Source organism: Pteropus medius, unplaced genomic scaffold (assembly GCF_902729225.1).
Source record: "Pteropus medius unplaced genomic scaffold, Ma_sr-lr_union100, whole genome shotgun sequence".
Lineage (NCBI taxonomy): Eukaryota > Metazoa > Chordata > Mammalia > Chiroptera > Pteropodidae > Pteropus > Pteropus medius.
In genome coordinates this window covers 1,094,109-1,121,758 of record NW_024352149.1, presented here as the reverse complement: position 1 = coordinate 1,121,758, position 27,650 = coordinate 1,094,109, and the positions used below count along the sequence as shown (strand labels likewise).

Sequence of the window (27,650 nt, the reverse complement as noted above, 5' to 3'; positions counted from 1 at the left end):
GGGGGTTTCAAGGACACACTCTCTCCTTTTATGTGGGCTCAGAAGTAAAAAGCAGCAGCACCTCCCCCCCCCCCCCGCCCCCCCACAAGAGACCTCTAAAACTAGCAAGGCTTTCCTTGGGGCACCTCACCTGCTTTTCTGTACCACTCCGCCCTTTAACATAAGGGTAGGTTTCTGGTGGTTTCTTAACTGCTTCACAAAGTGATCAATCACCAGATCAAATGTGACACGTATTGTCATCTCCCAGGGAAAATTCTCTGAGTGGTTTTTAAAGAAAGCATCACAAAAGGGGAAATACCTCCACGGGGCTATTTCCTTCATAAAATAAATCTGTCATGGATCTTGTCCTTGGAAAAACACACACAGGGCCCCAAGTGTGGATTGGCTAAATGGCTACAGCCATAACATTTAGTTTTGAAAATGGCCCTTCCCTATGTCCTTGCTGTAAGGGAACCGTTAAAACCCAAAGCTCATTTCCCTTAATTAGTTGGAACCCCTAGCAGTGCATGGCGTTGTGGGCGCGCAGGAACCAAAATGTCCCCACTCATAATGAAAACGATACAAACAATGGCTCGTGCCCAAGCTTTCACACTTGTTTTTCAACCAAGTCTTGGCTGACAGAGGCAAGAGTTGTAATTCCTTAGGTCGCTTGACTTCCCGAGGGGCGAGGTGTGGATTGTCACGACTCTGACTACTTGTGAACTCTTTCGGCAGGAGCAGCTTAAAGATGAACTTTCTCGGGTTTCTGTGACCAAAATGTTTCGTTGAACAGCGTGATTGGAAGCTTGTGGCTGCGGAAGACCGCAGCGCGGCTGCTCTTTCAACAGGCGATTTGTTCTCCTGTCTGTGGCTCATTTCCATGCAAAGAGCCTGACATCAGAGCACCTTTTGTTGCTAAACGCTTTTCTTTAGCTTCGAGGGGAGAGAGTCATGTGGAGCTGGAAGAGCTCATTTTGAAGAGAGGGGTCCCGGGAAGTTCCTTCCAGGTTCCAGAGGCACCGCGGTCACCCCTGCGCGGCCCTGCCCAGACTTGCTGGCAGAAATGAGTCGCGTGCCTTAGTGAGTCGGTCCCCGTCACAGGAAGAAACGCCTCTGCAGCAGGTTTCATTGCTTCTGGGCTGCCAGAAATCCCCGCCGTGACACTCAGTGGTGCGAACTCTGCCTTCTGCTACCCAGTGGCGGTGCGGAGCCCGGGTGGGAAAGTTTCTGGAGTTGTCAGGCGCGCAGCCCGCCGCCACCTAGAGTTCGGGGTGCGGGCGCCTGCGAGGGGCCCCCGCAGAGTCGCCGGGGCTGCGGGGGGATGTGGAGCGGGGGCGCGGCTCGGTGACGCAGCAGGCGGGGACCCGGCGCCGGGGGCCGAGCGCGCGCTGGTGCGGGGCGAGGGTACCCCAGCCCCGGGACGCACGGCCCGCGTGCGGGACGCAGCCATGGAGGACGCGGGAGCAGCCGGCCCGGGACCGGAGCCGCAGCCCGCGCCGGAGCCCGAGACGGCCGCCAGCATGTCGGAGGCGTTCTCCCGGCTCTGGGCCGATGTGATGGGCATCCTGGTGAGTCACCTGGAGCAGGGGAGGCGCGGGAAGGGACGATCGCGGGCCCGCCGAGCAGGGCAGCCCCTCTGCGACCGAGGACTCCCTTGGCGCGCGCCGACTTGGCAAGCCCGCTCCACGGAGTCGTCCTTCTCTGGCTCCAGTTCTTGGGGGGTTAAATACACATGGCATAGGATTTCAAACTCTCATTAAAAAATAACCAGCCACAGATCACATCAAAGATATATTTTAAACAATCAGGTGATAGTCAACAGTGTAATCGGGGACACCTGCTGATAAGTTGGTGTGGAAAACGCTGGAAAGAGTCCTTCAGAGAGTAAATGTAAATAAATAATATTTGGCTGGTGTACTTTCACAGTTGGATTTGGGAAGAGGCTGAGGTTAACTGATGTTTATCTCTTCACCATTCGTTGTCTGACCATGAGAGAAAAACAACCATGCCCTTACTCAGAACCACCAAAAAAGTTTACTTAGTCTGTTTGCAGTTTTTCAGCTTGAAGAATGACAGGATATTTGTTGTTATATGTTTGGGACTAAAAACAATAGGACTTATTTTGCTAAATCTGTCTTGTCATGTATTTTGAAATGTCCAGTAACGTTTTTCAAACCGCCCATGGATTTGGCATAATTTCTGAAAAATAGTTCTTCTGCACAGAGGAAGAAGCTTTAACTTGTTCAGAGTTGTATGCCTGGGGGTTTAAGATTTGCTGTGGTGGAGATGGCAGGCAGGTAGCCTGGAATGAGCTGGGTGGGGGTTATTTACAGTCAGACGTCCTAATCCACGTGTAAAAAGTCAATTTTAGCTTAAAGATTTGGCAGTTGTGTAGATTATCAAAAAGGCTTTAGATTTACTTCAGTAACTTTGAATTTTCAAATAGAAGGTGTAGTTTTTAGAATGAAATTCCTTTGGGAATGATGAACGGTGTACCCCCGTTATCACAGGAATGAAGCTCTTGGCCTTTGCAGTGAGTCCGCCAGGGTCAAATCCCAACTCTCCCATCGACTGACTATATGACCTTGGCCAAGGTTTTCAACCCCTCTGACCTTCAGTTTCATTACCTGAAAAGTGAAGTAAAAGAGCCCTGCTTCTTAGGTTTTCTGAGATTTAGTCACATCGATGTATATATAACACTCTGCATCCTGCCTGGCATATAGTAGTTGCTTAGTAAATTATAGCTTGCTTTTTTTTTTTTTTTTCCCTACAAATATTCCTGTGTCTCAGTTTTGCTAGCCTAGGTACCAGTTAAGCCATTTCCAGGTGTCCATTGGTATTCATGATTATCCATTGGTATTCATGTACAGAGAACCAGGGAAGATTGTCAAAAGTTTCTGTCTGCTCATTTCACGTGCCAATATTTTTTAAATGGATATTTTTAAAATGTAAAACCTCCTGTCTTTGCATTTTCTGAACATTACTGATGAATATGGTCCTCTAGTGAAAATCCAGAAAACTCAATGAACATTTTAAAGTCGTGGTGGTAGATTGTTTTGTAAGTTCCTACAAGCAGGAACCTTATCTTATTTCTTGCTGTGATCTCGCTCTGTAAATGATCGGTCACTGACAAAATGGGTTTGGTAGCATTACATTGCATCCCTTCCCTAGGGCATGGGCTGGCCAGGGCATGGTTGGAGGGACTCACTTACATGAAGGTGTTGGGACAAGGTTGTTTAGAGGAGAGGCTGGGCAGGTGGCACTTTGCAAAGATTTGCTCTCCTTTGCCTAGCAGATTCCAGTGCTGTTGGGGTAGCTGCAGCCGAGTGTTCTTTGGCTGAGTTAAGAGATGGGGTGCGGCTCCAGAAGCTCAGACCTGTTAAAGGGCCGCTGCAGGAGGAAAGAAAATATGTACTTCTTACAGAACTCGTTCATTGCGAGGCTGGAAAGAACATGAAAGTTGTCTCAAATAGGTTGTTACCTTACATTTTCTCATTTTTTGTACAGTCTTATTTTCCTTTGGGGTAAACTTGGACATCAGGATTTTCCCTTATTACTAAATTCAGAAAAAGACATCGGTTACGTCTCCTTTGTACGTGCCTGGAGAAAGCCAGCAGGTTAAAAAGAAGGATCTCTATTCTATTAGCAAGCTGTCATCGAAATGTTTATAAAAAACTGCATCTTCGGGGAAATATATCAAGACCCTGACAGTTAGTTGCCTTTCTCTGTTCTTACTGAGATAAAAGACAACACTTCCTTCATTTAGTATTTAAAATAAGGGATTTTGCAGTCTATCGGCCTAGACAGGTGAAGTGACTTGACCAATGACACAAATACTTCGTTGGTGGTAGTGTCAGACTGCACCCCAGTTCTCTGACTGCCACCAGTCAGGAGCCTGATGCCATGATACTTCACGGTTAACTGTCACAGATCGACTTGGTAGAAATGCAGTTATATCCAGTATTTTAGGAAAATGCTATTTGAAAGATTCTTTTTCCATACTGAATATGAGGGGAGTAGAAGTAGTGGGCGATCAGACATCTAAACATACTTAAAAGATTTCAGGCACACTTGCTACTTTATTAGATTCTTCCGGGTATAAAAATCAAACCTCCAGGCCTTTTAGGTTAAAACTATTTTAGGCAAGTGAGCACAGTTCCCAGTTCCGAGTGCAGAACTGCGAGAGGCACCGGGCATCTGCCCCCAGAGTTCTCAGAGTCCCCAGAATTTTGTTGGTTCTAACCCTGGGAAGGGTATTGCCCCAGAGGCATAGATCTTGATAAATATGATGGTTGTTTGAGTTTATTAGGACACATTTTGCATTTAAATCAATTCAGGCCTGCACACTTCCACACCAGGTAGTTGCTTTTAGATAACTGTTACCAAAATGCTTAGAGAAGAAATGATGGTATAATTTATGGCGTAAAAAATATTTGAGCAGTGCTTGAATGAATAGATGTTATTAAGTGGATATGTAAATAGAGACTTAAGAGAAAATGAACTTGTGGAAATGCTAGAAACACTATCAATTGTGAATGCCTGGAGAGCAGGATCAGTATTCTGCTCATTTTTCTATTTCCAGAGCCTAGAATGATTGGGTGTTGAGAACATGGTTTTACTGAATAATAATAATAATAATAATAACAATAATAATAATAATAACAACAATAATAATAAAAAAAAAGTATGTACTTCGTAAATGCAAGAGCCACCACAAAATACAGTTCTGTGAAGACTCATGTATGGGCTATCATGGGGTACATTATGGACATTAACAAATTGTGCTCATGCTGGAGCTACCACTTGAGCAGTTTCATCATGCAAACTAAAATCCTGGCACTTCCACTAGAAAAGGTAATGGCAAATTTCGAAATGTTCGTAAACCCTGAGCAATTAAACGATGGCGTTCTTGTGAAGTGGGCTATTTTGTTCTCTAACTCTGCAACGTGTGGTCTGCCTGGGTTTTCAAAGCGTGTCACCTTTCACCATGACATGCTTAGGTTTTTGCTGAGAAGTACAAAATGAGTTAGAATCCTGTGGGATTTTACTTTTATCCTTACTCCACGTTGCAGACACATTTCTTTCTCTTTTTTTTTTTTTTTTTTTTGGTGGGGGAGGGTAGATGTTTTTAAGAGTAGGAATTGCTAAGGTTATTAGATGTGGTTAGATATGGCAGGTCAGTTTTTCAGCACTGATTATCCATTTGCTAAATTATGATGTTTCTTAAGTTTTTCCTCCAGAATTTAAGTTCCTCTTAAAGCTGAGCCAGGTTTTTAAAGCTACTTGCGAACTGGGAAGGGAGAGGAAGAGAATTAGTTAGTGCCTATTGTTTGCAAGATCCTGCGGGAGGTACCTCCCCTAGCCTTATATTTCCTCTGTTCCCTGCTCTGTTCCTACAGTTTACACCCATTTCCTAGCAATGCTTAGAGAATATCCATTGTATAACTATATTCTGGACCTTCCCCTTACTCTGAATCCTTTACCATCTGCGGAAAAGTATATAGGAGGCTTCGGTTCCCAAACTTGAGGTTTATCCTGTTTTGCTATTTGTTGTAGTCGTTTTTTTTTTTTTAAAGACTCTCCTTTGCTTTGTTTTAGGCAAAGTGTGGGGGAGGGGAGAGGTTAGTGAGATCCCTAGGGAGCTTTTAAAATGCAAACTCCTTTGAAAGCAGTAATTTACATATTCTTTGGGTGATGTCTTACCTTCTGCCCATCTGCTAAGGAGTTCACAATTTTAAGTTTTGGAATTGGAGAGTCAGTCCGGGTTTCAAATATTCTGACTTCATCTTGATTTTATGTTCCCTTTAGCCAGCCCAAAGCCTTTCTAAGTGGAGAAGCTGCAGGATGACATAGCAGAGGAATTGTAGAGACCTTGGAAGTGAGCCCTCGGCGCCCTCATTTATAGAGGCGGAATGGAAGGCCTGAGGGGAGCGGAGTAGGGCCAGAGTAGTTAAACCTTTCATAATTCTGGCTGGGGTCGCTACATCTCTTGCTGTCTAAGGAGACCTCTGCCCTGACGTGACCTTTCATGCTCTCCTTCTCCCCCTTTCTGCCTCTATTTCCCATTCTCTACCTTGTAATCCTTCCCTCCTCTATCTGACTTGTTATCAACATCCTGTTTTTCCTCCTTTACTCCAACTTCGGATGATTGAATTCAGCTACACCGGGAGGAGAAGGAGGCAGGTGCTGATGGTACTGAGTCCCATGCTGGGCTGGGCTTTTCCCATATTTGATCCTCTCATGTGACCAGTGAGCATTATTCTCCCCCTTTGACAGTAGAGAGGTAAACATGTCTGTCCTGAATCACACAGATAGGAAACAGAGGAGCTGGGATTTGGATCATGTCCTGTTTCTCTGAAATTAATTCCCAGTTGTAATTTTATAGTTCATTTTTTTACATATCGAGACATTTGCTGTCAACCAATTTTTGCTTAAGCTATTGAGTTAAGTACTAGCTGCACATACCACTGACTTCCAGAAGGATGTAGTTTTGTAGTCCCACTAACCCTCCTATGAATACCCAGTCCCAGAGTGCAATAGGCCGAGCGCCCCAAGGTGGGGGGAGCAGTGTGGACAGGGAGCCAGAAGCACATGGTGGGGGGCGGGGTAGTACATGGGGGGGGGCCTGCGGGTCAGTGGTGCACAGGGAGTCCAGTTCCCAGAAATGCCGTTTGATTTGGACACTGGCAGTGATTATGGTATCCCTGAGAGGTATTTTCCTGAGGGTTAAGGAGGAAGGAATGGAGGAAGGGCCTTCTGGGCAGAGCCAAAGTGAATAAAGACGGAAAAACACAGGGAACTGAAGTAAGGACCAGGTCATGAGTGCTGAGGTAGCTGGAATCATTCTGTAGGCTCCAGTGAGAAGTCATTGCAGAATTTTCAACTGGCACGTGACACGATCACTTCTGTATTTTAGAAAAGTAACGTTTGTGGGTGATGAGTGGGTGATGAATTTGGATGGGGACCACTTTAGTGATCCAGGCAAGAGGAGATGAGAGCCCGGACTGAATGTTGATGAAACATCAGTTATCTATCATCTGGCTTCCATTAGGTCTAATATTTTACTCAGTATCTGTAAGTAATCAAGGATGGCTCATGGTAACCTTCTTCTGATGATTCTTTTAAGCTCAAGTAGGTTGGGTTAAGGCAAGAGAATTTTAGAGTGTTCTAGTCTTGTGATTTTTTTTCATTTATCTATCTAGACACGAATGTATGTACACACATCTGTTGTTTACCTATTTCCCTATACTGGAGGGAATGATGTGGTTCCTTAAAGAGGGGAATTCTTATTTATGTCATTGTCTACACAGTGCTGTGGCTCAATGATCTGCAATTCCATCTTTTAAAAGCTAGTTCTGGAGCACAGCAAAGTAGGGGGAAGTGTTCAGTTGTGCAAACTGATTCCTAAGCAAATGTGTATTTTGCAAAAGATATCACAGCAAAACCTATAACTAGTAGTTTATTTAATGAATCCTTTTCAAAGTGGTTTGTGCTTTGGATTTACCCATCATAATCCCACTGTGATAGCTGACGTGCTTACCCATGGTTTCCACACATTCTTTTCATACAGTAGTAATAAAATTGATCTCAAAATAGTGAATTTAAGTGGATAAAGACTAAGGCTCTAAGAATTATCTATACTGTTTAATACCAGTGAATATAGACTAAAACTATAAGAATTAACCAAACCTTCATACTAATTTCGAGGTAAAATATTAATTTTCTTTTGGTAACAAGACCTAAAAATGATGGGTCCCTTCTTTCCTTATTAGCTTTGCTCCTAGCCAGCTGTTTAGTGTCCCTTCTTTTCTTACCTAAAATGTCTCACTGGGTAACATTAATTCTTTATGAGGCGAGATGCTTCATAGAGATAACTTATCTTGTATTTTTTCTTGCATGTCAAGTCATGTAATAGTGATGACTCCAGCGTGGAGACTGGGTACCCAGACATTATGGTATCTGTGTGACTCAGAACACAAAAGCTTGGAATGAGATAGGTTTTCTTCTCTGTAATCAGTATTCTTTCTTTTCTGAAGGGCTCTTCTGTTGTCTTTCACCCTTCTAAGATGTTTGGTGAAAACATCAGTATATTTGTATTTATAATGCATGCTCTTAAGACTATTGTGCCATGTTCCATAGAGATACATTGTAGTTTTCTTTGGTGCCAATGACGCATATTTGATTTATAGTTGATTTTGATGCTTTATCCACTGTTTTTTTAAGTCTGGGTTTACAGCGTGTAGTGAGTGAGGAAGATCCATTGCTCTGCCTGGTTGTGGCTTCATTCTCTCTCTTGGCATGAAGATAATAGTGGAAATAAAAGTGAAAGAAAAATAAATGCTTGTAATTGTCATTTAAACTAAAAGTGTCATCGAGGAGCAGAATTTAAAACAAAATCTTGGAGTATATCTTTGAGCCCTAGGTACTTTTAAAATTTATCCTAGTTAATTTTGTGGACTGTAATACTTTTGCCTAGACGTCATATAAGCCAAAAACTTTTTTTTCCACTAGAGCTAAAAGAAAATATTTATAGGCTTTTTTTTGGATGCTTTAAAAAAATAGAGTATTTCGATATTAAGTTATTGTAGAAGAAAGTAATATTCTAGTTTTAAGAATAAATATCTTTGCTATAGGCTTACATCCATTTTAAAGACCTCACTTAAAATAAACCATTAACAATTTTATAAATGTCCTTGTGGAGAAATGGCCAGGGTTAAAAAAATATTTTTAAAATGAAAACAACAATGAGATACTGCTACAAACCTACACAAGGGCCAGAATCTACTGACGACATCAAATGCTGAAGAAGATTTGATTAGAGCAACAGGAACTCTTGTTCAGTGCTGGGGTCAGTGAAAAATAGCACAGCTATTTAGAAGATAGCTTGGTGATTTATTATAAAATTAAACATACTCTTACCATCTGGTCCATCTCTTTGGTATTTAGGCCAAGGAGCTGAAAACTTAGTTCCACAAAAAAACCTGCACACAGATATTTATAGCAGCTCTATTCATAATTGCCTAAACCTGAGAGCAACCAAGGTGTTTCAGTAGGTGAATGGTTAAATAAACTGTGGTCCATCCAGACAATGGAATATCATTCAATGCTAAAAAGAAATGAGCTGTCAAGCCATCAGAAGCCCTGGAGGAAACATCAATGCCTTTTACTAAGTGAAAGAAGACAATCTGAGAAAGTTTCTGATTCTGACTGTTGCTATAAGAAATATCCAAACCTGTAGAGAATTTCTGAGTCTATTGGAGCCAAACTGAGGACATATGCTGGGGAGAAAGATCTCAAATGCTCCAGAGAAACGACGTTTATATTAAGGAGAGGACGTAAGAAAGATTCGAGGTGGGAGAAAGCAAGGTGAGGATTGGAATACTGGGTAGTTATATACTCTCATGCTTTAGAAGGAGGAGGTCTGATAGCATAGTCACATATTAAAAGGAGGGGTCTGAAAAGAGGCATTTCAAAGGTGTGTTAACCTAGATGCCTAGATGTATAGAAGCAATGGGCAGGGCTTGCTTGAGGCAAAGGCAAACAAACCTTTACTAAAGTTACATGCCTGGGGCCAGATGCTCCACTCGGACCTGCCCAGTTAGGAATTTATGATCAGATTACCCTGTGAGATTACCCTCTGTAGAATCTTTTTTCATCCACATGACTTTATGACATTTTGGAAAAGGCAAAACAATGGAGATAAATGAAAAGGTCAGTGGTTGCCAGGGGTTAAAGGGTTAGTGGAACACATAGTATTTTTTAATGATGGTTATAAGTCATGAGCTGCGCAAGACCATAGAGTGTACAACACGGAGAGTGGACTAAAATGTAAACTTTGGATGTGGGTGATTGTGATATATCAATGTAGGTTCATTAGTTCTTAAAAAAGTACCACTCTGGTGGATACGATAGATTTTTTTTCAGCACTACTAAGCCATTCTTCAGTTCTCATCAGACATTGACCAGGTGTTTCACAAGTTAAGGGCTCAGCCCCAAAGTTGGCCCCCACTTCAGATGCCAATCTCAAGTCCAGGTTGTTACCTGTGCTTCTGAGCGACTATCTATAAATCATAAGTTCCCATAACCCCCTCCTTGGGTTTGATTAATGTGCTAGAGTGGCTCATAGTATTCAGGAGACCAATTTACTTACTAGGTCAACCAGCTTATTTATTAGATTGCTGGTTTATTGTAAAGGGATAAAACTCAGGGAAGAGATGCATTAAGGTATGTGGGAAGGAGCACAGAGCTTCCATATCTTTTGGGACGCCACTCTCCTCAAATCTCCGTGTGTTCTGCAACCCAGAAGCTCTGGGACCTCTGTCCTTTTGGGGTTTTATGGAGGATTTTTAATGTAGGCATGATCGATTAGATCAAATCATTAGCCATTAGTGTTTGAATTCAATCTCCAGCCCCTCTCCCTTCTCTGGAGGTGAGGTTGGGAGTTGAACTGAAAGTTTCTACCCTCTAATCACTTCACTTTTTTAGTGAGCTGTCATTTACATCCCGAAGCTATCAAGGGGGCTCACTCTAAGTCACCTTTAAAAGCATAAATTCACGTGTGCTCAAAAGGGAGTCCTAGTGAATGACGAAAGACACTCCTATCACTCAAGAAATTCCTAGAGTTTTAGGAGCCCTGCTGCCAGTACTGGGAGGAAGACCAAGTATGTATTTCTTATTATAAATCACAACATCACAATGGAGGATATTGATAATGGGGGAGGCTATGTATGTGTCGAGTAGGGGATATGTGGGAAATCTCTGTAGCTTCCCCTCAATTTTGCTATGAATCTTAAATTGCTCTAAAAAAAATGAAGTCTTAATAAGAAAATTATTATCTTTTGTTTCAATTAAGTAATATTGACGTAAGAAATATCTAAACCTATAGAGAATTTTTGTAAGAGTTTGAGCCTAACTGACCACATATGCCAGAGAGCAAGATATCAAATGCTCTAGAAAATAACAACAGTTCTGTAGCTTCTTTTATGCATTTGAAATTAAGGAGGAGATGTAAGGAAGATTACACAGAGGAGGAAGAAGCAAGGCTGGGATCGGAATACAGAATGGTTAACAAGATGACTGGCTTTCTTGAGGGTGGTTACAGTTTTATTTCAAAGGTGTGCTAACCTGGATGCACAGAAACAAGGACAGAGCTTGCTTAAGGCAGAGGTAAACTTTAAAAAGTTATATGTCCGGGGTCTGACTACTCACCTTGACCTGCCCAGTTAGGAATTTATGATCAGATCATCCTGCGTGGTTACTTTCAATAGAACCCCCTTTTTTTGTGTGTCCACAATAACAGAACAATTAGAAAAAAAATCAATTAACCATCTCTTAGAAAGTCAAAAGATTGTCTTGTAGATAGAGTAGTTAAGAGCAAAGTAGTTCCGACTGTTTGGGTTCAAATCCTGGCTTCAGTATTTAGTGGACATGTGACCTGGGCAAGGTCCCTACCATTCTGTGCTTTAGTTTCCTCAAGATGCTAACCACCCACATTATCAGGTCTGGTGAGATTAATTGAACCACTAGAATTGTGAATGGCATGTGGTAAGGAAATCATAAATGTTTGATATTATTAACCATTAATTATTGAATCTCCTTTAGTTAGAGTGTGAATTAATTTCCCTTCACCTTCATCTTTATGTGGAGGGATGATCTGCTTCTACATGTCCAATTTAGGATTGACAGCAACTATTGATTTAATTTATGTCAAATGCCCTTTTAAAAATATACGACAACAATAAGTGTGTAAATTGCTTTAAAGTATTAACCTTCAGGTTACATGTTAGGAATTGAGTGTTAAAAATATTTTTTATACTAAGACTGTATAAAGCTTGTAAATAGGCAAGGTTTTATGGAGGCAAGAAGATATTTGTAATGAAAACATTTTGTTTTAATGGTGTCCGGATAGCTATTTTCAGTTCTCTTGTGACTAAGTAGCACCATAATATGAGCTCTTTTTAATAGCTGACTTATTAGAAACATGTAAAATATTGAAAGCATCCACTTAACTGATGATTTTATTTTTTGAGTGCTAGACTCATGTGAATGTTAGTCATTTTTGTAAAATATTTTCCCAAATTAACCGCCATTTCTGTCAGGGTTGAAAAATATTCATTCTGATCTTTGCATCTTAATTAGGAGTCTTCAGTCTCCAATCAAGAACTTATAAAAGTTTTATATAGTAGTGCCCTACCAGAACCTAAAGCAGCCTGCAGACATCTTTCAGTATGAATATGGTAGGAAAGTGGCATTCGTGTTGGATAGACGAAGAATCGTAAGCTTGTTAATAAATAAATTTGCCACTTTTTTGGCCAATTTTGGGATAACTTCATTATATACCTAAGGAAAACATGAAAGAATTGGAAATCTTTGGGAAAGTGTGTAAAGACCATGAACATTTTATGCTGTCAGGAGAAAACATTTTTAAAGCAGATTTTATCATGAATTAGTTTTATTGAAAACTTTCCATCAAAGCATAGTGTGAGGACGGTCTACTGGGTTAAGTTCATTACTGCCTTTTACAGCATGTCAGCCAGACTTACTACGTAACATGTGGTGACCAGGTGGTAACGTAATGAAAGCTCCTCATAACACTGATGCATGGTAGTGATTTGCCTTGATTAGGGGATTACAAAATTGAGGTTGCATGATGAGCATTAAAGTAAATAAGTGTCAAATAAGTCATAAATGACACAGGGGAGCTAACGTTAACAAAGAATTATGTACAGAATAGAATGTCAGCTAGTAACCCCCACGTTAACGTTCTATGTGGAAGAACTCTTCAGCTTGTCACTGAAGGGCTGCCCGTTCTGAGCTTGTGTCTTCGGAAGGCAGGATGCTCTCCTGTGGTGGAAGAGCTTCCATAGATACTGGGGGTGGGGAGACACAAATAGAACACACTCCTTAAACATTGAGATTTTTAATGATCACATCCCTTCCTTTGAGAAGTACAGCTCTAGAGATGAGACAATAATGTTTACATTGGCATAATTCCTTGCACTTCATGGAGCGTCTTTAAATACATTGACCAGTTTAATACTCTTAAAGCTAATGGAACTTCAGTCTTGTTGGCAGCCACTATTCATTCTTTAACCATGTGAGTGATCTAGGGTTCCTGGTTTCCTTTTCAAGCATACTCACATTTCACTGACCATATTTCGGTACCTGTAATTCAACAATTGCTGGGGGCCTTTGGGTTTTGCAGATTTTAGGCTCGTAAGTTCGTCTGCTTTATCTGTGAAACACTGAGGTTGTATCTTTGCAGCTGTTTGTAAATGACCTCCAATGTAGACCAGACCCTGATGGATGTTAGCGCTGCTATTCTTTGAGCAGAGTTTGGGGATAAAGCCAGAAAGTGACTTGCAGTCCGGGTTTTCTCATTTTACACCCAGGCTGCCTGCCTGGTTCATGGGGTCTTAGATGCCATAGTCAGTGCGGCTGGCGTACACTCAAGACTTTGCAGGCTGGCTTCTTCCAAGGAGGGAGAGAGAAATACAAATGTCTGGGATCTCACTGTCTCCAGCTTGCCACAGATTCTAGAATAGCACAATGTTAATTCTCATGATTTTTAGTTTGTACTTCTATTGTGGAAAACAGGAAGGCCCACTTTCGCACTGTTCCCGAAGCGTGGGGATCCTCTCTTGGCGCGTTGTCAAGGTTCTTGATGACAAACAATTGAGCAAGACATTGAAATACAGCAGAAAAGAAAAGTTTATTAGAAGAGAAAGTACACTTCCAGACGTGGAAGCAGGCTTGAGGAAGAGAAGTGTGGCTCAAAAGGCCTGGTAAAGCCTTTGGGGTTTTTATCCCTATTTGCCATGGGTGGTTACTTTTCTTAGAGGGGTGGGCTTCTTTGATGATTGACAACTAAGACTGACAGGACTCAGCAATTCATCATTTGCTTTCTGCGCATGTTCATTCCCAGAATTCAGTTTGTTATAATATTAATGAATTTCTTTTGCATCATATTATAATAATGGTATGATGAGGTTCAGGTGAGTTGAAGGTCGTTGGAGTCTTCATTGCACAGGTGTGAGTGACTGGCTTAAACTGTTACCTAATTCTCTGCTTGTTTTTTGTGGATGTTATTTTTAGCCTGAAAAAAAAAACCTGCCTTCTGGCTTGCTTAATTGTGGATGGGTTAGGGTGGACCCTTTCTAAGATAGGATGACCTCAGTGTCTTTGCAGACAGACGTGAAACCCCCTAACTAACTTTCCTGCCCAGCTCTTTTCTAAGAGCCATGAACCCCCTTATTATTAGTATGGATGTTGAGGGGCGGGAGGTCTCTTCTTCCGTATCTGCTTCTTGCTGAGAAGGGTCGTAGTCCTTGCCTACTGGGGTTTCATGGAGCTGTTTCCCTTTCTGCCTTAGGATGGGGTCTTGGGTTTCCTGCTGAAGTGCCACCTCAGTCCCTAGACAAGAAAAAGAAGATACGACCTGGTTATTAAATCATATATCTATTAATTTCTATTATTGATTTGCCTATTAAGAGAGTAAAGAGAAACAGGCTTGGTTAATATATTTCTTAAAGAGTAAAAAAAAGACCTTTGGCCTAAAGTCCCTTCCCCTTTCAGACTCTAAGGGCCCTGTCTGGCCTAACACCATTTCTGCTAACAATGGGCCGATGACCCTTATCATTAGCCAGAGGACCTGAGTCACTAGTTTTGGGCAATTATCTGGATTTGAGGGAGAGGGCCTTTTTCCCAAAGCAAGGAGGGAAGAAAACTTAACTAGATTTACTAAGAAGATTAAGAATTCTGCAAGAGATGTCCCATATCATTTCCTGCTAAAAGATTAAGAATTTTACAAGTGATGCCCTATATCAACACCACTGGAAAAGGCAGACTTTCTGTTATCAAAAAGTTTTTTAGGCTGCAAAGCAGTTTGGTTTTATAACATTAGGCTCGACTTTTTTTTTTTTAAATCAATATTTTTTAAAAGACACATAAATCTATTGTGTGTATACTCGTGGACTGACTTGCAGATGAGTAACAGGGTGTTCTGTTTCAAGTCCTTACATATAAAGAAGAAAATCCAGGGCAAGAATTGCTCAATGGCAGTAGATTAAAGATGGTTCTAGAAGATCAGTCAAAGACCAGATGAACAAGCTAAAGCAAGATGGGTATGCATCCTGAATTTGCTAGTTAGATCAAGATAAGTAAGTGCTAAATTATGCAACATGGTGGCAGACGGGATTGATGCGGCTTGGAATGTTGTTTTGGTAGAAAAATGACTTAGAAATATGAGTGAAGGGGTTGGGGCAGTGACATACTACCTTCTGTTGTCCCATGAAGGTCCAAATCAAAACAAACTTCATCAGTGCAGGAAAAAGCATGCTGGTGTTACAACGGTGTCTCGGTGGTGGCTGATGGTCACAGTTGAAATTCAGTTGTCAGCAGACCCTTTGGAGGACTCCCTTGACTGATTCCGGCACAGCTCTACATTCCATCTTCCTCGATGCTTCAGAGCTCAGTGGATAGAACAAAGAACATTCTACAATTTACTACCCAGTCATCCATCGCAGTTGCTTCTTTTTCCAAGCAGTTTGGAGGTTATATTTTTGCCTGGTAGTTGCAGTAGTCTTTGTTGAAACCTGACTGCCATAAAAGCCTTTTGTTAAATAAAGCCTTTTTTATTTTTAACAAAGATGCTATGGTACAGAAAGCCGATATGACTCAGTAGTAGTAATAATAATAATATTAACATTACCAGTTGATATTTATTGATCATTTACTATGTGCCAAACAGTGTACAAAGCTCTTTCCATGCATTGCCACATTTCATTGTCCCAATAATCCTGTGAGATTGTGTTACGGGTTGAATCATGTCCCCCGAAAGACTAGGTATGTTGAAGCCTTAATCCCTAATATTTCAGAATGAGGTGTTATTTGGAACCAGGATCTTTGTAGATTTAATCAAGTTAGGATGAGGTTGTTAGGGTGGACACGAATCCAATATGGGGAAATTTGGACACAGACATACTTAGAGGGAAGACAATGTAAAGGAAGAATTACGTGAAGACAGAAGTTTGGAGTGATGCATCTACAAGCCAAGGAAGACCAAAGATTGCTGGCAAACCACCATGAGCTAGGAAGAAGCAAGGAAGGATTTTTCTTACAGGTTTCAGAGGGAGCATGGCCTTGGTGATACCCTGATTTCGGACTGTTAGCTTCCAGAACTGTGAGATGACAAATTTCTGTGTTAAGCCACCCAGTTGCTTGTGGCAACCCTAGGAAACTGACACAGGTGGGCACTTCATCGTCTCCTTTCCACAGGGCAGCAGCTTCTGGGAAGGGAGGAAAGAATAGAGAGAGTGGAACTTTTTCCGGTTTTAGCACTTTGTATAGCTGACACCTTGACCAGCAGCAAAAGGAAAATTGAGAAATGGTTAAGCAGTGAGCCTCAGTAAGATTCTGACTGGCAGCACAGACACCTAATCAACAAATGAGTGTTGGCTCTGGGCGGGTTCCATCAGGAGGAAGATGGCTTCCTCCATTCCTCTCCCAAGTAACAAGCAACAAAGGTAGAGGGAAGTGCAGTCGGCTTCCATGGTGAAGGCCCAGAATTTTTTATTAGGTTGTATGTGAACGGGAATGAAGTGGACTTGGGAAGGTCTCATCTTCCCACCCACATAAGGCCTCAGCCCAGTGACTATGGCTTTCCCCTCTTCTCCTGCTCACCATTGTTACTGTTATATTTTGGGAGGATGAAAAGATATCACACCCCTTCCTCCCCAGTTTCAACCACTACTCAGGACAGAGCTGGTGGGAGAGGAAAGCTTTGGCTCAACAGAGATCACAGTCCTGTTGGTGTTGGATTTCTTGAATTCACTTCTAAGGTGAAGCAGATAAGATGAAGTTAGGGGGGCAAGGCGTTGGGATTCTGACAAAAAGTTTTGGGGGATGGGGCTACGCAGCCCCCCTTGGGGAGTGTTGGTGGTGGTGTCCATAAGCCCAGGGCTGTCCTGCTTCAGCCTTTGAATTCTCAGCCTCATCCTTCAAATCCACTAAGAGGCAGGTGAGTCACGGTAGTAAGGACTGTATTAGGGAAGGAGTGACTGGTTTCTGGATGGAAATGTCAACCTCTTCTTGAGACCCCTCCTGTTACCAGTTTGTGCCCCCAGTTTTTGAGTCTGGCATCTTAGTCGTAGTGCAAGATTTGAGGAGTCAGAAAAGGCCCCATACTGGGTTGCCGAGGGGAATTCTAGCCAGCGATTCAAGCCAAAACCTTCATCACTTCCTTTTGGAAACTGTTAACACAGCCCAGCAGACATCCTATTAAGAAACTTCTGATTTTCAGAGGAAAAGGAAAGTGTTAAAGTAGAGACTGAAAAAGAAGGTGATTCATGGTCCCAAAGGAAAAGGGCCCTCGAAGCCTTGCGAGATGACCCACAGCTGCCACCTCCTCCTGTGGAGACATACCAAGTGGCCAGAAAAAGTTGGACCAACGTGCAGGCCCTTAAAAGAATGGCAGAGGAATCCAGTGACCTGGAACCAAACTCAGCAGTGGGTAAAAAAGGGTGCAGACACCTGATTAGTATAGAGTAGATGTTAAAAATGCAACAGTCGGCTGTCCTGAGTACATTTAGAGTTTATGATTCAGTAGTCAAGAAGAACATAAAACCAAAAATTGCTGTAGATAGGGCAGGGAATAACTCAAGACCAAAAGGAAGATTTATGTTAATGCAAGGTCAAGGTGAGAATGAGTTCTAGCTGGTGGCTCTGCCTAAGATAGACAGGCTTGCTGACACAGGAGCCAGGGGGAACACAAGGATAGAGTGAATACCATTCCCAGGAGTTCTGACAGCAGAAAATAGTAAAAATGAAATAAGTCAGGGATATCAATATTATAAAATAAAGGATGCTCTGTGATTAGCGAAACCATTTTCTCCAGGTATTTTATGTCCCATTGACCAGGCAAGTTCCTGGCTGTCATGCGATTTATAATTCTGGACTTTTTTTTTTTTAAGTAGGTCTGTTGACATTGCAAATCAGTATTTCTTCCTCCGCATATGCTTTAACACTTACTAGTTGTATCATTTCGCATTTACAGTGTAAGAGGCCAGTTCGCCATTTTTTGTTGTGGAATCAAACTCTTACTGTCCTTTTACTTTTTACCGAGAGCTGTTGGTGGGCACAGAACTCCCTACAAAGATGCTGTTGATTCTCCCGATAGAGGATATGAGCCACTCCGTGCCTGCCTTTCTCGTTAGGAATTCAAATGCTGTATCCTCACTTTCCTTAGGCACCTTCTACGTCTTGATGTCCCTTGCTGATGTGACTCAGTCTGAGGGAGCTTCAGTGGAAGGGGAAGCAGGTCTAGGAAGATAGAGATAATTTTTGAGGAGGAGAAATTTAGGAATGGAAGAGGCTGTGCCAAGGAAGTTACTTGTAAGGTATAAGCGTAAGAAGGTACTGGATACTTGGAGGGAACGAAGCATCAGAAGGAACAAAAACTTCATTTACTTGAAAGCGTTGTCTGGACTTGGTGAGGTGATGGCAGGTTTCTAAGTGTCTGACCTGAAACGTCTGGACCCTGCATATAAACTTGACTCGCATTTAGGTTTGGACTTAAACTTTGTCATTTCTAAAAATGAAAGAAAATAGGCTTCCATTTAAAACACTCTTCTCCAAGTACTCATCCTCCCTTCTCGTCATTTATTAATGGTTCTGATGGATTTGGAGATTAGCGTGTAGCTCTTAGTCTTAAATCTGGGTGCTTAGGCTTTCTTATACTGCCTTATCATTCATTATCTGTGGCTTCCATTTTTGATTGTGTATTTTCTAAGAGAGAATGCATCCTATGGCATACCAAACTGTGTGTGAATCCTTTGGGGAGATGTCCATGGTGGAATTGAGTGCTTTCGAACTATGCCATGGAAAATGGAGAAAGGATGGCACATTTTTCACTTGTTACTCTTTAAAAAGTATTCACCACTTATTACTTTTAGTTGCTATCTCAAGTTTACTGCAAATCAAGGTAGGCTAGAAATACATATTATATAATTTATATTTCTGCTGTCTCTTTTGTACAAAACGATCAATTCCTTGAAGACTGAATAAATACTATGTCCCATTTTTTTGAGGGGCTAGATTTAAAAAGTCTGGTCAAGCAAGGAGCTGAAAATGAGCCAAACAGATGAATATCATGGGAGAAAGCACTTTTGAAGCAGAGAGAACATCAGCCTCAAAGGGAATGAACTTGGTGAATTCTAGGAATAGAAACAAAGCCAAAATGATTATTGCTTAGTGAGCATCAGAGATTTGAGATGGGTCAAAGAGACAGTCAGGCCAGATGACATTGGTCATAGTCAGGGTTTAATATTAAGCATGATCGGAAGTCGTTGGAGTATTTCAGTTAACATATTTGTAAAAGCTCTCTGCCAGTGTTATAGAATATGAATTACAACGAGGTGATAGTGGATTGGACCAGGTTGGAGTCCAGTGCTCACCCTGGGTTGGAGAGGAGTGAACAGATGTGGACTAGATTTTGGCAGTAGAGCCTCTGAATTTGGGCTGGACGTTAGCAGTATGGAGAAGAACCGAGGACGGCTTGGGTGTTTGGCCTGCTCATCTAGGTAGACTGTTTTGAGTTGTGAATGTGGGGTTGGGGAAATCGAGATAAATCCAATGCTAATTTATTAAACTAATTTATAGTGAAATATAGTGAAATATTAAACTAATTTATAGTGAAAAATTTATAAAACCTGCCAAGCAGATGGGATGGCCACGACATTCTCTTTCCTATGAGAAAGTCCACCGGGGAAATTTAATTAGGACCAGAAAAGCACAGAGTTGGGTAGTTTGACTCATGCTACCCATGTCCCTCGCCCCTTCACAGCTAGGCCTCTTGAGTGGACCAGAATGCTTGCCCCTCCTAGAAGGCATGAGAGGCCCAGCCACTCATTAGCTATGTCAGCGTAAGGCAGTGTGGCCTAGACTGCCGAGCCAACTCAGTCACAGTGATGTAGGCATCCTTGGTAAGATTACAGGAAGGGAGCTAGGATAATGGAAGGAATGGGTTTGAGAGAAATGCTGGCACTTGGCAGTTGATCCACAGCAGGATGGTAGGAGAGAGAGGGAGAGAGGGAGGAGAAGGGCCCTGTGCTTGCGTCTCGGTGAGCCTGAGGCTCCCTGGTGAAAAGGGGTGATGGGTATGTGGTGGGGGAAGTAAAAAAGATGAGCAGCCTTTGGGTGGCTACACTCTTCAGCTAACTGTTTAACTTACAGCCCCAATCGGTTTGCTCAGGTTTCTTGAAATTTCCCAGGGCATTCGATCAATTAAGAAAGACCTTCAGCGTTCCATCTACCGCTTTCTGTGTGGCACGACCCTGTATCATCTTCTAAAATAAGGTGTTTTTTCACGTTAACCTCATTCCCCTTCCCAGGAAGGATGGTGACTAAAAGCTGTACAGTCACCTTTGTAAAGATGCTGTCATTTGGCTGGAGTCCCCAGTGCTCACTGACCTAGCTGGGCAGACAGGACTGTTCTCAGCTGTGTGACAAAACCAGGCCCTAACGTCAGACCCTGTGGCGATGGCAGACTCCACTGCATGGATGAAGGCAGCAAATCCCACTGTCCAGATGGTTGTTGATGACGGAAGGAAGAGCTTTTTTCCTTTGCTGGTCTCTCTCGTTGGCATAAACAATAGCACACATGCAGTTCCAGGTACTTAAAAGTATGATTCCAAATAATTAAATGATGCTTTGTGTTTAAAAAGCTCACCGGGGGGTGGGGGGTGTGTGGAAATAATTCTGTTGGACTTAATTAAGTGCCTCAAAATCTCAGATACCTCTGTGTTATTGTTCCTAAAAATAAAACACAGAATAGAAACATCCTACAGCTTAGTTTAGACAGTTCTCAAATTCTGTTACTGGGTAGTGCCAGCTAAGATTTATTTTTGAGTGCTTACTCTGTGATAGGCACTGGGCTAAATGCTATCCATGGGTTATTTCTTTTAATCCTCATGGTCCTATGACATGAGATTAGGCCCTGTCATCACCCCGTTTTACAGGTTAGGCTGAGTGACTCGAAGTGTTTGTCCAAGGCCACACGGTGCTACCAGTGAGTCATAATAAACCCAGGAATTCTGCCTTCAGAGCCCTTATGGGTTTCCACTGCACTCTGCTGTATACATAAATTTTTATGACATTATTAATATTCCTCTTTCCTAAAAAGAGCTCTGAGCCATTGCTACCCTGGAGATGTGATAGTCAGTCTGGTATCATCGCAATCGGGCAACATCCTTTTGTGTGACTGCCTGGTGAGGACGACAGGCAGGGTGAAGAAAGGAGAGAGTTTTCTACGGTGGAGAATAATGAACAAGAGTTTCATCAGGCTCTCAGGAGCGTAAATTTATTACGAGTCCATATGAGAATATGTATATTAAAGTCCTGTGTTTGACATTTTGAATTATAAGAAAGGCAAGATTGAGAAGCCCCCGAGAAGCAGCTGGGCCCCAGTGGCCTAACTGGGACTCCCCTCGACCTTAAAGTTTCAAGGACAAGCACAAACATATGAGAGATGACGGATGGGGTTGAAATGAGCAAATGGGGTGGGTATGGGAAGGACAGCATTTTTGCTACTTGTTTCTCTCCCCCCTTCCCCCCCCTTCCACCCCCAATTTTTAGAGCAGTGCCCTAGTGGGCATGTAGCTAGCTGGCTGGGGGTGCGGGGGATTTTCTCACTTTAGAGAGAAAAACTCTTCATACAGTAACCATTTTTTGAGTGTCTGCCATATGGTAGGCATCCTGGTAAGTCCAAGGGAGACAGGAAGGAAACATGGAAGTTCATCTCTAGCCAGGTGAGATGGGTGAACTTGCTCTGGGCTCTGGAAAGCATTTTGACCTTGTCTAGGGGAAGTGCCTAATGAGTACTAGATGTCTCTTTGTTTACTGTCATTATTCTTTCTTAAGCTAAAAGCTTAGACGAGAACACCTCAGTTCTTAAAGCAATCCTCATTTGAGTCAAATCACACAGGTTCTTGCCTCTTAAATCCTAATCATTCCAGCCCTCGCTCAACCCAGCTTTCCAGTTGTGCTGCCACTAAAAACTTGTGCAGCAGAGGCCCCGCTCAGGTGTCCAGGGACATGGAGCAAAACACACTGCTCCTGTTTACATCCTCGGCCAAGCCACCCATTTCTCCGTAGCTGGCAGGATTTCCTCCGGAAGCCGTCCTGTGGAGGGTGGACCAGGGTTAACCAGGATGTGATGATACACAGCCCTGTCCATCTTCTGGGAGCTGCACTGAGATCAAGCCTGATGTGTACCAGGGCCCACTCTCTCCGGTCCCTGAGTTTCAAGGCCAGTTCTCCTGCCCCAGACTGGGGGGAGTGGGTGGGAGTGGGCTGCGTTTCCACCCCCTTGTACCCAGCTCCTTTTCCCCATTTTATGCTTTTGCACATGTTACTGAGGTAGAGAACTCGGGATCAGGGCACCCCTAAGAGTCCTCCAGAACAGCTGTGGTGGCATTTTGGAGCCCTAGACAGGGCTGTGGGCCGGTCACTGGAGGGCCGCTGGGTCAGCTGTGAGCCCGGCTTCAGGAAGAAATAATGGATTGGCCAGATGATATGCCAGTTTGTTTGGCCCTGCCAAGCATTCGGACATATGTTTCCACATATGTGGTTGAGTGAGTTAATCAACTGCACACTGATGCAGCTCGGGGGTACTGTCCCCTAATACTCATGTTTATTTAAAACTATAATGGGGAGGGGTAAACTTCTATGGAAGGCCTCAGCAGATGGCTTTATAATTTCAATAAGTAAGGTTAGTCAAGGTTTGTTATGTGCCCAGCTGATATAAATCTACATTCCTGGGGTGATAAAGTTAGGTTTTGGAGTAGACAGGCATGGATTGGATGCCTGGGTCGGCCAGTTATCAGCCACATGACAGCGGACGTGACTGTCACCCCCCCTGAGTGTCTATGCCTTCATTAGTATGCACAGTTAGTAAAACCTGCCTTAAGTCTTGTATGTTTTCAGTGAAATAACATATAAGAATACCTGACATGTAATACAGGTACATAGATGCTCAGTAAATGTCCATTTCTCCCCAACCCTCATCCTTCCAACCTTCCTAACACACACGTGCTCATGCACACATGCACACTTACGCATGCACACGTGTGTGCCAGATGCTATTTTTAGACCATTCTACAAACTTAATGAAATGGAACAAAAGCCAGTCATTTTAAAGGTATCCAGATGATGTAGGAGGCCGCCGTGCTTTCTCCTAATCTGGTAGGTGAGGATTCATTCAGTCGCTGAGCTTTTATTAAACACCTGCCTTTGCTGTCTTGTGGGAGACACTGCAGAGAGATGTGTCGCGTTGTAAGAAGACACGTGCCTGGCGGAGCCTATCCGAGTTGGGGAGAATATTTGAATGTGCGTATGTGAGACAACTAGGAATAGACACATGCAGGTAGAGTGACTGCATTAACGTTAAGAGAATACAGAGCATCAGAGGGACCCGCTCTCAGATATATCCTCTTGCTACGGAAGAGGAAAAAGCCATTTTGGAAGCTGGGTTGCTCATGGGTCTTTTGCTTCTACATACTGTTTTTTATCTATAGTCATCTCTTCGTCACACACTGCAACTGTTTCTACTTGGACAAAAGTGATTTCATTGTGATGCAGTAAAAGTTTTGAAGCTAGGCAGTCTAGTTTGGGTCATGATATTCTATAACATTATCAGCAGCAATGGTGCTTGTTACTGATAAGAGCCATCGTTTATTGAGTTTGGGGTACCAGATGCTGTTCTGAGAGCTCGGGTTATCTCATTTACTCGGCAGCATTGTCTTGTGGGCAGACACCTCTCTCTCCGAGGCACAAAGAAATTTTCATAACTTGCTTTTTTGAGGTCAGAGCTTGGGATATTCACCATTGCACAATACTGATTCTTCCTTTTCCTTGACACAAAAAAAAGAGAGAAAGAAACTGAAAACAGTACAAAACAAAACAAAAACCAGAAAGTCCTCCACAAAAATAGATAAAATAATTGCTTGATAACACATAGCATGTTTCTCTTTTGCAAATGGAAGGTGGAAGTGAGGGAGAGGGTGTAAGGATGGCTCGAATGATCTCTTCTAGACAAAGTAGTCTGTGGTTTTCCAAGTTTATCTGGATATCTTTTATTAGCAAATTGTGGAATGTGGACAGGATCCAGTGCAGTTCTAAGAAACAAGTAGGCGATTAACTATCGTAGGAGATTTAAAGATAGTTGGCAAGAATTACATTGCTAAGTGCCTCATGCTCACTGTCTTTGCGTTGGTTCTCTCCTTGAATGTTGCTGTCAGAATACCTGCCTCATGGAACCGTATTTTTCAGGAATGGCTAATTCTCTTTCTTCATTTTTTTTTTATACCTTTTAGTGGTTTTGTTGCCACCGATTGGCTTGGAAGGGATGAGCCTAATGTCACTGGGCTAATTAATGTCTAGGATAAAATGCAATGAGATTGAAATTGACTACTACCTTTTTAGACATTTTCTGAATTATTTCTATGGAAAATCAAATTGGCTTTTCTGCATTTTTGCCTGCAAGTCATGTCAAGCTTCGGTGGTCAGACTTGTCCTTCGAGAGGTGGGGACGAGTCCTGACTTCAGTCTAGGCATAGATCCAGGATGCCCGATGGGTTCAAGGTGCTGGCAAAGTAAGGAGAGGCGGAAGTGGGGGTGGGGAGCCTTCTCTTCACCGGGCTCTCCAGCGTACCTGCTTTCTGGGATCCAGCAGGGCAGTGAGGTACCTGCAGTTGGAGAACCACTAACTATAATGACTTTTTGAGAATCTTTATTTCCTGCATTTGTGGCTTGGTTTGCCATTGGAGGTCAAAAGATTTCATTCTGGGATATACATTAACAGAACCAATTTTCTCCACTAGTAATTGTTCACAGAACTTTCTAAATGTAATACAAAAAATCATTTGCAGTTGTCAAGCTAGATCGTATATGACCTGGGTATACGGAATGGCTTGAAATAGTCCGCACTCATTTTTACGAAATAGAATACTGCAAATACTTCTTTTCCGATGGTGTGAAAATGTTTAAGTTGCAAATTACCTCACTGCAAATTATATAAGGAAGCACAACATCGTCGTACCATGAATTCAGAAACACGATCATGTAAAAACCTGTTTCCACTGCATGTTCTTTCACTTTCAAACTTGCAGACTCCAGCTAGTTCTTTATAAAGGCTTGTGTATGCAGTGAAATAATTTTCCTTTGGATAGTGGCTCTTTTGCAATATTATGGTTACTACATTTGACTTTCTCACATTTATAAAACTAATAAACGGCATAAACATAAAAGTGCTAGGTGTTAGAACCAGCACCTCTTAGGAGTTTGTTTTTAATAAGCTTATGTAATTAACACCTTGAACTATATATCCATTTGTTTCTTTTGAAGCCATGCAGAGAGCAGGAAGATACACATACAAAAGGCACCAGCATAGTTAAAACTGGCTTTTTAAATTATGATGAAGTCATGGATGTTTTAGAAGTTAAAACTTGCCAGTTACTTTTAAGTCTGAGGACTGAGGAATAGGTCTATTACTTAGAGAAAAATAAATTAAAACATAAAGCAATATATAAATAGTTTATATTCCTCTCCCCAAGGGCCTGAACATAGTACCTGGCACAGTGCTTGTTGATCTATCATTTCATTCATTCATTCATTCATTCATTCAGTAAATTTATTTTGAGAGTCTTCTAGGCACTCCCCTAAGCCCTGAAAAGTGAACAAAACTTTATAGAAAAATCTCTGTCTTTACAGACCTTATATTTTAGTTGGGGGAGGGACACTGAAAAACACTCGTGTAGTGTGCAAACTAGCTTAAACAAGGAAAAGTGGTAAGGAGAGAGATAAGGCAGGCAAAGGGGTTAGAGATTGTGTGTGCAGGACAGGAGGGTATCTGAGTAACCTCCGCAGAAGATGAAGGCTGATAACTGGGGAAGAACAGTACAGGCCAGGGGGAAGAGCAAGTTCAAAGGCCAGCCTAGGCTGGGGGCTTTGGAGTGTTGGAGGTCAAAAGATTTTATTCTGGAAGTAACAGGATAGCCAATGTCAAAAGGTTTTATTCTGGAGGAGTAACAGGATGGTGAGCGTGGCTAGCAGCGGTGAGTCAGGGAGAGGTGTGAGGTGGGGGAGGGGTGTGTGAGCACAGATGTGGTGGGCCTTTCAGTTCGTGGGGGGACTGTGGCCTTGACTCTGAGTGAGAGGGGATCCTGAGGGAGGCTTTTGAGCAGAAGGCCAGACTTTGGTTCTAACAGAATCTAATTTGATGTGTGTTTAGAGGTTGCATAGGAGTGCAAGGAGGCAGCCCAGACTTTGATTTCCCAGTGTGAAACAGAGCTGTCGGATTGCTGTGCTTTGTGGATGGAAAAACACAGCCCATCCCGACAGAATCAGCATTAGAAAAAACAAAAACAAAACCAAAAAAACAAAACTGCATGACCCTTTTAAGAGGCTTGATTGTACATTTAATTTTCCTCATAGGCTCTTTCCCCACAATGTGGCAAACAAAATAAAAATTTGTCCACATCACAGAGGAAAAAAGTGCAATGGCCTTTTTTTATGGAGCAGTCGAGAAGCATAAAAAGGTGTGGGCAGGCGGTAGACATGTTTTAACTAGTTCATTTCCTTTAATGAGATTGTTTCGTTGTCAATCCAGGAGCATGGACAGGAAGGAGGGGCCTGCGTCCCAGCCAACACTGCCCTGTAAAACTGTTAAACGCGATTTGGCTGATGAGTAGATAAAAATGTTAATTATTTGATGAAGTGAATGGCTCGTTCAAAAAAGTATACGTTAGATATTGAAACGTTAGATGTCGTGGAAAAAAAACCCCAATAGTGGTGTAAATTCTCAGCTCGTGAGCAAGTTGGAAAGGTGAATATTTTCATTCTTGCGAAGTTGGCATGAAAGAATGTTATGAAATCTTAGATTGTTGTTGTTCTTTTAGGCATAAAATGACTGTCAAGTTTACATTGTAACTCTGTATAGACCGTGGTACAAAGCAAATAATCTTCACTCTCAACTTCCAAGATGTTTTTAATCTATGAGTAAGAACAGATACATGTGCTTAAGGTCCTTTTTCAGAGCACTTTCACATTATATTTTTGGCAAACGTGAAAGTCTTTTATGATGAAAATTGAGATCATCTTGAGGGGAAATGATGTAGTTAGGAAAGAACTTTTCTTCCCAAAGAAATTGAAATAAATGTATGGCCATCATGTCATATACACTATTTTATATGGTCACATCCGTAGGTGGATGGATATGTCATATAGGTACAGGTAGCACTCTCGCATGTGCCTGGAACGAGAAGAGTCGTTTTGCGGGGCTGACATTCTCTAGATCTGATTTTTCTAAATCTGACGTTACAGGTCAGAGTGTGGTACAGGATGGAGCCAACGGAGTTTCACTGTGCTCCCCACATTCACAGGCGGGCCTCTGAGCCCCTAAACGAAGCCATTGGTGCACTGATTGCTATTGTGTATACTCACATGCGTGTCCTAGGGATCGAGGAGGTGGTTAGAAGAGCAAATTTTGGAAGCCAAGTCTTGAAATGTGCTTGAGGAGGGTTAGGTGTGTAATAAAGAGTTGTTCTTAAACCACTTGGAGGTTTTCCAGGGTGGTGGGTGAACCTGTTTCTCCCTGACTTTGGAAAGAATCCAGTCAA

General features: G+C 42.3%; 1 protein-coding gene across 2 annotated transcripts in view; it reads left to right on the top strand.

Moving 5' to 3' along the window:
* Positions 1 to 27,650, top strand: part of SASH1 (SAM and SH3 domain containing 1) — a 209,619-nt gene that overhangs the window by 49,354 nt on the left and 132,615 nt on the right. Inside the window, exon 1 of one of the 2 annotated variants that reach the window (XM_039846945.1) lies at positions 847 to 1,547. The exons of the other annotated variant lie outside the window; for it this stretch is intronic. Coding sequence (XP_039702879.1) covers positions 1,428 to 1,547 — 120 coding nt within the window. The 5' untranslated portion in view covers positions 847 to 1,427. Of the gene's footprint in view, positions 1 to 846; positions 1,548 to 27,650 lie in introns of those variants that run through there. 2 annotated transcript variants of the gene reach the window in all.